Genomic DNA, 12430 nt, shown 5'->3' with positions numbered 1-12430 from the left:
ATGCTGACAAAGTGAGCTCTACCTGGGGATACGCTTCCGAAGCCCCAGCCCAGGTGGATCACTGGCTAAAGCTGGCTTTGCAGGCTGCTTACCACCAGGTGCTAGTCAGCAAAGGGCTGACAGGCATTGTGGATGGAATGGAGCCCTGATCTCCACCCCCTCCCCTCTACCCACTGAATTGGCCAAGGCGTTTTAGTGGGCAGGGCTGTGCATGCTCCCATAACTGGCCTCTTCAGAGGTGACCAGCCTTTAGGCTCCAGACACGCTTTGAAGGTCCAACAGCCGCATGGTGCTTGTTGATGACCTAGAAGAACTTCCTAGCCACCCTGACCCTCACACTTTTTGAGAGACCAGGCATCTGGGAACTTGATGACACAAGGGACTCAGTCCCTGCAGTGGGCCTGCCCTGTGTTGGCAGACACAGCAGGTGCCCCATGCTGTCTCCTGCACAGCTCTGGGACTAGGAGCCTGGAGGAGGTGTGCCTACAGGTGACTGACCTGCTGCCAGGCCTCAGGAAGCTCCGAAACCTCCTCCCTGAGCATGGATGTCTGCTGCTATCCCCCGCGAACTTCTGGCAGAATGACCGGGAACACTTCCATGCCGACCCTGACATCATCGGTACCATCCACCAGCATGAGCCCAAAACCCTACAGACCTCCGCCACGCTCAAAGGTACCCTCAGGGCAGGCTTCCCGTCGCCCCTCTTTGATGGGTGCTCTGGAGGGTCAGGGGTGGCCCCTTGTTTCCGGGGTGGAGGGGAGGGGCCGTTGGTGGCTGTTCGGCACCTACTGGTTTCTGCCTGCAGATCTGCTGTTCGGCGTCCCCGGGAAGTACAGCGGGGTGAGCCTGTACACGAGGAGGAGGATGGCCTCATACACCATCACCCTGGCCTTCCGGCGCTACCACGCCCAGTAAGGCTGCCTGCACGGGGCCCCTGCCAGGGCTGTGATATGAGGCTCAGTGTAGTCCCTGTTCTGGTGGGAGTGCCCGGAGTGCCCCTGGGAACATGCAGCGTCCAGCCTTCCTGTGGAAGGGTTTCTATCCTTAGACTGAAGGGTGCTGTCTATTCTCATTGAGTGAGGTCCAGAGTAAGGACTAAGGCAGGGTTGGCAAGTACAGTGTCCTGGGGCCCCCACTGGTCTCTCTGGAGCCTAGGGCAGGCGTCCCCAGCTGCTCACCACTGAGTCCCATGTGGCTTCAGAGTTCTCCCCAACAGAGCTCTGCAGGCGGCTCCCAGCCGGGCAAGAGCACTGGACATGCTTCCGATGGGCTCTCTGGGGCCCTTGGCAGGTGGGGTGGTGTGCTGGGTCGGGAAAAAGCTGCAGATACCCACCACAGAGAAGCTCCCACCAGCACGGGGGGAGGAGAGAAGCTTTGATGGACCCTCTTCCAGGGATTGTCTTTGTCCCCTGGACCATGAGGGACAGTCCATCTACCCACCCCACCCTGTGACCAGGTTCCTGGGCAGCCTGCGGGCCCGCCTGATGCTCCTGCACCCCAGCCCCAACTGCAGCCTGCGGGCCGAGAGCCTGGTCCACGTGCACTTCAAGGAGGAGATTGGCGTGGCTGAGCTCATCCCCCTCGTGACCACCTACATCATCTTGTTTGCCTACATCTACTTCTCCACGCGTAGGTCACAGCAAGGAAGCTGGGTTTTTCCAGGCGAAACGGGCATTTCCAGGTCACCGGCTCCCCTGCCTCTGCAAGTGGCTTGGGCAGAGATGTAAAACTTGCCCTGTGGTCACAGAAGCCAGGGCTTCGGCCGTAGCAGCCTCAGGGGCTTGGGTGGGTCCAGGGCTTCTCTGGCTCCTAGGTTAGGGTTCCCAGAAACACTGTCCCTGACGGGAGGTGTACGTGGCTGTCCTTTTCTTTGGTTAAACCAGGGGCCTTCCCTCCGATTGTCAGGGTCCACTCCTCTCCTAGCAGTTCAGTGAAGGGCCTTGAGTCCCAGGGTCGGGGAAGGTGCTGTCCTGATGTGCCCTCTCTGCCCTCCAGGCAAGATCGACATGGTCAAGTCCAAGTGGGGGCTGGCGCTGGCCGCTGTGGTCACTGTGCTCAGCTCGTTGCTCATGTCTGTGGGGCTCTGCACACTCTTCGGCCTGACGCCCACCCTCAATGGCGGGTAGGTTCCCAACAGGCTCCATTGGGCCACGGGGTGGGCCCTCAGGCCAGAGCCTTGCACTTCTGGGCCCGCCCTGGACTGGGCGCATTGGTGCTTTGACATTTAAGAGGTATATTTATTCCTCTTTAAGTTACCTGGTAGTTTATCAGTACATACATGTAAGTGTATATAACATATACAGTATGTATGTATATTTGTGTGTATATGTGGTGTGTTTATATATGTGAGTGCAAATGTATGTGCATGGACACATATGACTGTGCCCGCATATGTGTGTGTGTGAGCGTGTACATGGATGTGTTTATATGTTGTATTTGTACATGTGCATTCTGTTCCTTGGTGACTTAAGCCACAGACAGAGAGAGAAGCAAACTCTTCTTCCTTTATTACTGTTAAAACATTTGAATGCCTAAGAAGATACGTCACTTTACAGTAAGCTTTTTAGAAGATACAAGCACCCCCGTAAGTTGTCACCTTTCCATTGGTCGTTGCTTTCCCATGCCATTTCTGAGTCAGGCTGGATGTCCTTTCCAGGGTCTGTCCTCAGGCTTCTGTCTCCTTGGCCCTGCCCGCCTGTTCCTACTAACCTGTCCCCTGCTGCGGCTTGTAGGGCTGGTTGCAGAAACAGCGATTTTGTTTTCTGTCACTCTCCCTGCTTGTAGAGCACCTGCTCTCTTCCTTGAACCTGCTGGTGCTCACCACACCCCCCACATAGTGCCTGCTGTGCCCCACAGCAGCAGTCCTGGTGAGGTTCCTCAGGCTGCTGCTCCTCACGGGCAGGCTGCTGTCTTGCCTGGCACTAGTAGTGTGAGCAGGGCTCTCAGAGAGCCAGAAGTTTTCCTTAGGAAGCTGTCTCCAAGCATAGCTTCCCCATAGCTAAGCAGGGCTTTAGGCTGGTCTCCCCCTTTATTCAGTCCTCACAGCTTGGCCTGGAGCTAGGGTCATGCCCTCCAGCCCACAGAGTCTGGTGTGGGGAGGACAGGGAGCGGGGTGCTCCACAGCTGGCCCTCTGCTGTGCCAGATGCTGGGAACGGGTGGTGGGAGCCACCTGGCCTGAAAGCGGAGCACTGTGCAGACAGGGCCATGTTGGGGGCAGGTGCAGAGGGTAGGGTTTCTGCCTGTGCTTGCGGGGGTTGCTCAGCAGCCCCCACTACAGGCTGCAACCCCCCCCCCCCCGCCCAGTCCCAAGGGCCCAGACCTGTTGACAGCTAGCTGCATAGTGGGGGCCTCCTCAGCCCTGTCCTCACCCTTTCTCCCTCTGTCCGCAGCGAGATTTTTCCTTACCTCGTGGTGGTTATTGGGTTAGAGAACGTGCTGGTGCTCACCAAGTCAGTGGTCTCAACTCCTGTGGACCTTGAGGTGAAGCTGCGCATCGCCCAAGGTAACGTGGTGGGGAGTGGTGTGCCCCAAGTTGAGGCCTGTGTTGCACTCCTTCCTGCTGAGGGAGCAGGGAGCTGAAGATACCCCCTTACTCTGGCCTCCAGTGTAATATGGGGGGGCCACCAGGTTCTGTCAGATTGTTAGCACGTGCCTGAGGGACCTTGGCACCAGTAGACCGCACTTTGTCCTTGTTCATGTGTCAGTGAGCAAACCAGACCCTGCTGTGGGGCTCTTGTGTTTGGTTGCCCCTTGTCCGGGCTGGTGTCTGCTTTTCCTGCCTCACTCCACCACAGTAGGCCTGGGTTGGTCACTTTAGAGACACTTGCTATTTCTACAGCTGCCAGAAAAGCCCCATGTGGCCTCAGCAGCAGAGGCTGAGGATCTGAGTTCTGGGGAAACAAGAAGAGAGCTCAGACCTGGAGGTCTGAGTGCTCACACCTTCTCTTCCCAGCCCTGTATCTGTGGGACCAGGGCTGGGGGTGGGCTGTTGTCTACGCACCTGTGAGCATCTGAGCCTATGTCCCAAACCAGATGTGCAGTTCTGAGGAGATGTGGAGAAATGGCCCCTACCGATGAGGCACTCAGAGCCTTGCACTGCAACCATGTGATAGTGGGGCCCAGGGGCCTGCAGGGGGAGGGGCTTGAGGAAGGGGAGAGCTACCTCTTCCATGACATGGAACACTCACCATGCCCGCCTGTGAGGACCAGACAAGAACAGCCTGCAGAGACTGGGTGTGCCAGGGCGGGTAGCACTTGGCTTGCTCATTTTAGCACCGTGCTTCTCCCTTCTCAATGGCTCTAGCTCTCTCCTGTGCCCTGAGAGCACCCTTCCTGCAGCAGCTGTGCAGTGATAGCAGCACCTTGGAGCCCAGGCACCCGCAGATCCTGAGGGTTGGGGCATGTTGGGGGAATGGCTGCCTCAGAGGCTTGGTGCCCTCCCCACGTCTCTACCCTTTGAGGACTATAGGTTGAGTGCTGGCCCATGACCCTGTTGTCCTCTGCAGGCCTAAGCTGTGAGAGCTGGTCCATCATGAAGAACATGGCCACGGAGCTCGGCATCATCCTTATTGGCTACTTTACCCTTGTGCCCGCCATCCAGGTAAGGCCCGGGGCCTGCCACTGGGCTGGGTGTGGAGCCTTCTGCTGGGCTCCCCAGCTGTGTAGCCAGGCACAGTGTGCACCCCTCTCAGCGCAGGCACCTCCCCTGTGAGATGGGATCTCTCAGCTGCCAAGATGGTTGTTAGTGTGCACAGTGCTCCTGGCAGGCCAGGTTCAGAAGTCTCAGGAAGCCTGGCTGGGCTGTGGGATTGAGCTCCCAGCCCACAGGCTCTGCCTCGACCCCGTCCTCTTACTCTCTGTCGTTCAGCCACGGGGTAGGAGAGTGCTTAGTGGGCACTGTGGTGGCTGGCGGCTGGCTATGCAGTTCCAGTCAGACCTAGTTACCCATCTCTCGGGCAGATCACCGTGGAGCCATTGAGCAGGTCTCCTCTTATCTTTCCTTACTCACACCTGCAGCCTCTAGACACATGTCTCCCCTACCCTCATAGGAGGGCCACTACCCATTGCCCAGAGTGGTCCCTGCTCTTGGCAAAGTGCCCTCACTCAGCGGCGGGGCTGTGGGCAGAGGTAGCTCTGCACTGAGTTGGAGCCCAGACTGTTGCTGACCATTCGGAAGGAGGGATAGGAGGGGAGGGACGCAACATGCCCGGGTCCTGCCCCAGGGCTGGCTGGCTCTTCCCCAGGTGGCCCAGAGGGCATCTGCAGGGCACAGCGCAGTCTTGGGACATTAGAGCTGACATAGCCACTGTGCCACCATATGCTTGGTCCTCCACCTTACCCCAGGTCTGAGCCGGGGCCGTGGTGATGTGCGGTGGTCTCACAGGGGAGGGCGACGTAAATCTGAGAAAACTCCATCTCCTGAAAGAGCTTGGGCAGAGAAAGACTACCCTTGTTCAGTCTCAGTACAGAATTAAGTCCCCTCAGCCTCCCTCCCTTAATTGGCCCAGTGCAGCTACTGGCCAGGAACCTTCCTAAGAGCCCTGATGGGGGGGGGGGGGGGCTGGCCTGGCCCTGGGTAGGTGCTGGTCCACGCACGTGAGCAGGGTGAGGGGCTCAGTGCATAGGGCTTGTTGGGTGCAGGCTGGTGGGGCGCTGAGCTTTCCAGCTTGGATCAGACTTCTCTCTAGGGGGATCAGAAGGTTCTTGGAGAGCGCCTACCATTCAGTCTCGGCTGGATAAAGATTTGAGAGGTCTCTGCTGCCCCCTGGTGGGCAGGGAGGCAGCCCTTGGCACTGCCCCTCCTTGGCCATGCCCAGATTGAGAACTACTCTTATCTCTGCTGCGTCCTGCCTGTGGCTTTGGAAGTGCTGAGGTGCGTGCGGGCAGGGAACGCTTCTCTAACGTGGGCATGAGGTCATGGTGTCCCCACTCTGCTCTGACTTCAGGAGTTCTGTCTGTTTGCTGTCGTGGGCCTGGTGTCTGACTTCTTCCTTCAGATGCTGTTTTTCACCACCGTCCTGTCCATTGACATTCGCAGGATGGAGGTAGGAGTGGTCCAAGCCCTGCCCCGCCCTCCACCTCAGCCCTAGCTGTGCTTGCTCAGGGATCTCTGGGTGAGAGGTACAGACCTCAGCAGGGCCACCACCCCATGCGGGTGGCTTCAGGCCCTGACCACTGTGCCCCAACAGCTGGCGGACCTGAACAAGCGGCTTCCCCCTGAAGCTTGCCTGCCTCCAGCTAAGCCGGTGGGTCGTCCAGCACGCTTTGAGCGGCAGCTGGCTGTGCGGCCATCCACACCCCACACCATCACACTGCAGCCGTCCTCCTTCCGGAACCTGCGGCTCCCCAAGAGGCTGCGTGTCATCTACTTCCTGGCCCGCACTCGCCTGGCACAGCGCCTCATCATGGTACCTCCACCCCCTCCCCTGCCCTGCCCTCTTCTGAGGGCCAAACACAGTCCCTCTTGAAGTCTTCACTTTGCCTTAGAGGTGGGGGGCACTTCTCTTCTGCCCAGACCCTGGTGGCTTCCCAGGTATCTCTGGGAGAAGCAGCCCTGGGTCATCAGGTAGAGGGGTTATCTCCTCAGAGTGACCCAGGACAGGTGCTCTGGGTGCTGCCCGATGTGGTGCTCTGGCATGGAGCCAGCATTGTCCCCCGAGTTAGGGTTTCTCGGCTGCTAGTAGTGTGTGGGCATCAGAAAATGTGGGCAAAATAATTCACCTGCTGGGCTGGGCGGAGCAGAGGAGCAGGGCTGGCTGTTGGCCAACAGTGCCTTCCCCAAGGAGTGAAGTGAGGGGAGCGAGGCTAAGGCCCTCCAAGGACCAGGATCTGTGGTGTGTCCAGAGGTCAGGCATCTGGTCCCTCTTGCCATGCCAACCATGGGGATTATAGCAGCTTTCTGGTCCCAGCTTAGATGGGGGCTCAGGGTGGGGAGGTTCTTCATGAAACCTAAGGATGCTTCTCTGTTCCCAGGCCAGGAAACCCTAAAGGGAGCCAGGTCCCCCAAATGGCAGTTGGTCCCAGGTGGTAGTGGGAGGATTGGGGGAGACAGGGAAGGACAGATTAGGCCTATGTCTTCTCCCTCCATGCCTGAGGTTCTTGTGCTGCCTCCTTCTGGCACGAGGGCCAAGCATGTGGGGGTTGGGGCTGCCCCTTCCTCCCAGAGGCCCCGCTGAGCACCCAATGCCCCACTCCAGGCTGGCACCGTTGTCTGGATTGGCATCCTAGTGTACACAGATCCGGCAGGGCTGCGCGTCTACCTCGCTGCCCAGGTGACAGAACAGAGCCCACTGGGTGAGGGCGCCCTGACTCCCATGCCTGTGCCTGGTGGCATGCTGCCCGCCAGCCACCCGGACCCTGCCTTCTCCATCTTCCCACCGGATGCCCCCAAGTTCCCTGAGAACCATACGTTGCCAAGGGAGATGCCCGAGTCTGGGGGTCCAGTAGAGGGCATCCATGACAGCCCTGTCCCAGAGGTAACCTGGGGCCCTGAAGATGAGGAACTTTGGAGGAAACTGTCCTTCCGTCACTGGCCAACACTCTTCAGCTACTACAACATCACACTGGCCAAGAGGTAAGTTGGGCTGTGCCAGTTGCAACCTCCCCACCTGGTGGTATCAGCTCACTGTCCCCAAAGCATTCCTTTTCCCCATGGGGTAGGAAACAGCTGGTTTGAGTACTGTTTTCTGGCTGCACTGCAGTGCCGGCTGCTTGGGTGCTGGTGTCTGTGAGGGAACAAGGTTGAGGGGCCAGGGCTGGGGAGGGGCTTCCTGTGCACCCACCACCCATCCATGGAACTCCTAAGAGGGCTGTCGTGGAGTCTGGCAGGTTGAGCTGAGTCCTGTGTGGAGAGTAGGGAGGAGGTTGGGGGTAGGCCCAGCATGAGGGACCCTCCCAAGGGCATCCTGGCTGAGACTGCCCACTGCCCGGTCCCAGGTACATCAGCCTGCTGCCTGTCATCCCGGTCACGCTCCGCCTGAACCCAAGGGAGGCCCTGGAGGGGCGGCACCCTCAGGACGGTCGAAGCGCCTGGCCTCCACTGCAGCCCAGGCCTGGTGGGCTCTGGGAGGCTGGCCCCAAGGGGCCAGGCTTGGCACAGGCCCACGGAGATGTTACCCTGTACAAGTAAGGCCCAAGAGGGAGGGGCGGCTGGTGGGATGACCTCGGCACACCTGACCACATTCTTCAACGCAGGGTGGCTGCGCTTGGCCTGGCCACTGGCATTGTCCTGGTCTTGCTGCTGCTCTGCCTCTACCGTGTACTCTGCCCACGCAACTATGGGCAGCCAGGAGGTGGGCCTGGCCGACGGCGCCGCGGAGACCTGCCCTGCGATGACTATGGCTATACGCCACCAGAGACGGAGATTGTGCCCCTGGTGCTGCGTGGGCACCTCATGGTAAGTGCAGCGAGGATGCCCATGCCTGGGCTGTACCTGCGTCAATGCCCATGCCTATGGCCACACTGTGCCCCCACAGGACATTGAGTGTTTAGCCAGTGACGGCATGCTGCTGGTGAGCTGTTGCCTGGCGGGCCATGTGTGCGTGTGGGATGCACAGACTGGAGACTGCCTCACACGTATCCCACGCCTCAGGTAGGTGTCTGTCATGGTTGGTCCCCACACCCCCCTGCTGTCCTTACTGTCTTCACCCCACCCTCCTGGCCCCCACAGGCAGCGCAGGGACAGTGGCGGCACCAGCGCCTTTGAGGCTCAAGAGACCTGGGAACGGCTGTCCGACGGCGGTAAGAGCGGCCCAGAGGAGCCTGGGGACAGCCCTCCACTGCGGCACTGTCCCCAGGGCCCTCCGCCACCTTCTCTCTTCGGGGACCAGCCCGACCTCACCTGTTTGATTGATACCAACTTCTCTGTTCGGCCATGGCTCTCAGAGCCCACTCAGCCTGAGCCCCGGCACCGGGCAGGCTGTGGCCGCACTCGGGACAACCCGGGGTACGATTTCAGCCACCTGGTGCAGCGAGTGTACCAGCAGGAGGGGCTTGCTCCAGTCCACGCACCAACCCTGCGCCCACCCTCCCCTGGGCCTGCGCTGCCCCAGGCCCCTGAGGACGAGGGGGGCTCTCCTCCTGAGAAGGGCTGCCCAGCCCTCACCTGGGCCCCCAGCGCAGACGGCTCCATCTGGAGCCTGGAGCTGCAGGGCAACCTCATCGTGGTGGGCCGGAGCAGTGGCCGGCTGGAGGTGGGCAGAGGGGCTGGAGGCGGGCAGGGGCTGTGGGCCTCTCCAGGCCGCAGGTGCTCATGGCCTCTGGGCTTGCAGGTGTGGGATGCCATTGAGGGCACTCTGCGCTGCAGCAGTGAGGAGGTCTCCTCGGGAATAACGGCCCTCGTCTTCCTGGACAAGAGGTGAGAGTGCCGGGCTGTCTTCCTGGTCAGGCCACGCTGAGGTTTGAGTCCCTAGCTCCTCACTGCTGTGTGACGTGACTGCCCTTCTTGGTGCCCAGCCCCACACCTATGAGCAGGTAGTCCACCTCTAAGGGAGGGGTGAGCAGGTGTGAAGCACTTAGAATCGGGCCTGGCACACAGTGAGTTCCCAGGGCCCTTAGCCACTGTGGCCAAAGGAGGGGAGTACCCTTCTGAAGTCAAAGCTCTTTAGCCTGTCGATGCTGACCTTTTTGAGTTTCTTGGCTGCATTTTCAGAAGAACCTTGTTTAAACTTTCCTTTCCCGTTGATGCTGGCCACTGTTCTCACCTCCCTTGCAGCACGCTCTTGGCTGTGGGTGTTCCCAGGGCTCCATCTGCACACTTCCGTCGGGGTGCATCTCCCATCTCTGGGCTGTTAAACCCAGCTCTCACCCCTGACCGGGTGCCTCCTTCTGAATGTTTCACCTGCCTGTCCCAGGCTGGCTCTTCCTTCCAGGGCCCCTGACCATTTGGCACCATCTAAGGTAGAGCTGGAGCCTTTTGTTTTCCTGGGGTAGGAGAGGGACGGACCTCTTGCCTTTAGCTCTAATTTCTGCTGGCTGCTGCAGTCATTCCTGCCTCCACCAGGCTTCTTGCACAGGCCGTCCTACCCTCCAGCCTGGCCAAGTTCTTTGGGTTCCCCACTCTTGGAAATTACTCCCTTTTTTTTTTTAGTTTTAGGCAAAGCCCATGTCTCAGCCCAGCCTTCAGAGTTCCTAGGTGACATGGTCTGTCCTCGCCCTCACCTTTCCCCTGTACCATGCCTTCCCCAGCTCTGCTGTGGGCCCTCATTCCTGGGCAGAGGTTAGAAACCTGCATTGCCTTGTGCTGGAGTAAGATTTTGAACCCCACTTGCTCCCAGGCTTTGGGGACACTGGGCAGATGTCCCCGTCTCTGTCAACTTGTACCTAGGAAATCCTTCTTTGTGGAAAAAGCAAATGGAGTGGGTGGTGCTTGCTTCAGAGCTGACAGCACCTCCTGCTGCTCCAAAACAGCCCCACCTTTGGTCATATTTCCCTCCTCAGAAGTCTTTCCTTTAGCTCCAGGCTGTGGAGAGGAATCCTCCACCTGCTTGTTTTCATTTACAATCTTATTTGATACTCCCCAGGTGTCACTTTATACATATTAACTCATTTACTCCTCGAGACTACCTTGTGAAGTGGGTGCTGCTGTCCTCATTTCACCAATGAGGAAACAGGCAGACAAGAGAGTGGCAGCCTGGGTCCCTCCAGCATCTCTTCCCCCAGCACCTGTACTTCCCTCCTGGCCATGGTCCCTCGTATCTCCCAGTGGGGCTGAGCTTGGGCAGTGTCCGTGGCGCGCAGTCCCAGGGCTGGGGCTGAGGGTGACCCACCAGGCTGCGCTTTTCTCTTTCAGGATTGTGGCTGCCCGGCTCAACGGTTCGCTTGATTTCTTCTCCTTGGAGACCCACACTGCCTTCAGTCCCCTGCAGTTCCGAGGTCAGAGGGTTGGCTTGGCAGGTGCCTGCATCTGATGGGTGGGGTGCAGGGGCTGTCTGCAGGGTGTCTTCTCAGAGACTCCCCTCAGCTGGCCTGTTCTCTCCAGGGCAGGGCAGTTCTCCCACATCCCCAGTGTACAGCAGCAGTGATACAGTGGCCTGTCGCCTGACCCACACAGTGCCCTGTGCACACCAGAAACCCATCACAGCCTTGAAGGCTGCTGCCGGGCGCCTCGTGACTGGGAGCCAAGACCACACACTGAGGGTGAGTTGGCTCCATCTCCTGGGCGCTGGAGTGACCTGGCACAGGGGATGGTGATTTAGTCAGGGAGAGGCTGGAGTGTCCTAGATGTACTGTGGAAGGGATTTCCTGGCCAAAGCGTAATTGGGAAGCAGAGACCAGAACCTGATGCCCATCCCTCCCCAGGTGTTCCGTCTGGAGGACTCATGTTGCCTCTTCACCCTGCAGGGCCACTCAGGGGCCATCACAACTGTGTACATTGACCAGGTGAGGGGACTATGCGTGGGGTGCAGGGGAACCAACCTAGGCTATGGCCCTTGTTTCTGACTCCTGGGAAGCAGAGCGAGGGCCCCCACCTACTAACCGTGGTAGACAAAGGTTTCTGCCAGTGATCTAGCTCCCCTGGGCTTGTCCCCCTAGACCATGGTGTTAGCCAGTGGAGGACAAGACGGGGCCATCTGCCTGTGGGATGTGCTGACCGGAAGCCGGGTCAGCCACATGTTCGCTCACCGTGGGGATGTCACGTCCCTCACCTGTACCACCACCTGCGTCATCAGCAGTGGCCTGGATGACCTCATCAGCATCTGGGACCGCAGCACAGGCATCAAACTCTACTCCATTCAGCAGGTAGGCAGGTTAGGGCCAGCTTACTATACTCTCGCTGTTTCAGGGAAGGACTCGAGACACTGAGCCTGCCATGTCCTTGCCTCTAGGACCTGGGCTGCGGTGCAAGCTTGGGTGTCATCTCCGACCACCTGCTGGTGACCGGAGGCCAGGGCTGTGTCTCCTTTTGGGAGCTAAACTACGGGGACCTGTTACAGACAGTCTATCTGGGTAAGAACAGTGAGGCCCAGCCCGCGCGCCAGATCCTGGTACTGGATAATGCCGCCATCGTCTGCAACTTTGGCAGTGAGCTCAGCCTGGTGTACGTGCCCTCCGTGCTGGAGAAGCTGGACTGAGGGCAGGCAGGGGCTGAGGTGCTCTGTGGAGCCAATGCACTGAGACTGGGGGAGTAGCTGTGTCTTCCGGAAGCTGCCTCTGAACTGTCCTGCCTCAGGACGGTAACATTAAACTTTTTAAAAAAACCACATCCGCCAGGGGCCTTGTGAGGCACTTGTGTCTTCCTCTACGACGGCCCCTCTTCCCTTGCCTAACCTTTCTCAGCTCAGAGCTGCTCCAGGTAGGAGCCATATAAGGAGTGTATGGGGACAGTGACAGGGTGGGGAGGCCTCCTTAACCATTCAGCGGTCTGCAAGCCAATGGCGGCCCCGAGGTCACTGTACCAGCCACCCAACCTCACTGAAGGTGCCAAGTTT

General features: G+C 59.1%; 1 protein-coding gene across 5 annotated transcripts in view; it reads left to right on the top strand.

Annotated features, from left to right (window-relative positions):
- Nucleotides 1-12214, top strand: part of SCAP (SREBF chaperone) — a 42802-nt gene extending 30588 nt beyond the window's left edge. Inside the window, exons 5-24 of one of the 5 annotated variants that reach the window (XM_081159196.1) lie at nucleotides 453-673; nucleotides 807-912; nucleotides 1458-1630; nucleotides 1997-2123; nucleotides 3392-3504; nucleotides 4508-4602; nucleotides 5948-6046; nucleotides 6191-6409; nucleotides 7199-7575; nucleotides 7938-8126; nucleotides 8196-8397; nucleotides 8477-8592; nucleotides 8671-8741; nucleotides 8886-9193; nucleotides 9272-9357; nucleotides 10792-10874; nucleotides 10981-11138; nucleotides 11301-11381; nucleotides 11535-11741; nucleotides 11828-12192. In XM_081159196.1, coding sequence (XP_081015322.1) covers nucleotides 453-673; nucleotides 807-912; nucleotides 1458-1630; nucleotides 1997-2123; nucleotides 3392-3504; nucleotides 4508-4602; nucleotides 5948-6046; nucleotides 6191-6409; nucleotides 7199-7575; nucleotides 7938-8126; nucleotides 8196-8397; nucleotides 8477-8592; nucleotides 8671-8741; nucleotides 8886-9193; nucleotides 9272-9357; nucleotides 10792-10874; nucleotides 10981-11138; nucleotides 11301-11381; nucleotides 11535-11741; nucleotides 11828-12073 — 3277 coding nt within the window. In that variant the 3' untranslated portion in view covers nucleotides 12074-12192. Of the gene's footprint in view, nucleotides 1-452; nucleotides 674-806; nucleotides 913-1457; nucleotides 1631-1996; nucleotides 2124-3391; nucleotides 3505-4507; nucleotides 4603-5947; nucleotides 6047-6190; nucleotides 6410-7198; nucleotides 7576-7937; nucleotides 8127-8195; nucleotides 8398-8476; nucleotides 8593-8670; nucleotides 9358-10791; nucleotides 10875-10980; nucleotides 11139-11300; nucleotides 11382-11534; nucleotides 11742-11827 lie in introns of all 5 variants that reach the window. The other 4 variants (XM_081159194.1, XM_081159195.1, XM_081159193.1 and 1 more) reach the window with 4 other exon arrangements.
- Nucleotides 12215-12430: the final 216 nt, after the last annotated feature.

Source organism: Miniopterus schreibersii (assembly GCF_964146895.1).
Source record: "Miniopterus schreibersii genome assembly, chromosome: 15".
NCBI lineage: Eukaryota > Metazoa > Chordata > Mammalia > Chiroptera > Miniopteridae > Miniopterus > Miniopterus schreibersii.
The sequence above is the reverse complement of the archived record's forward strand: the minus strand, read 5'-3'. Positions and strand labels throughout refer to the sequence as shown.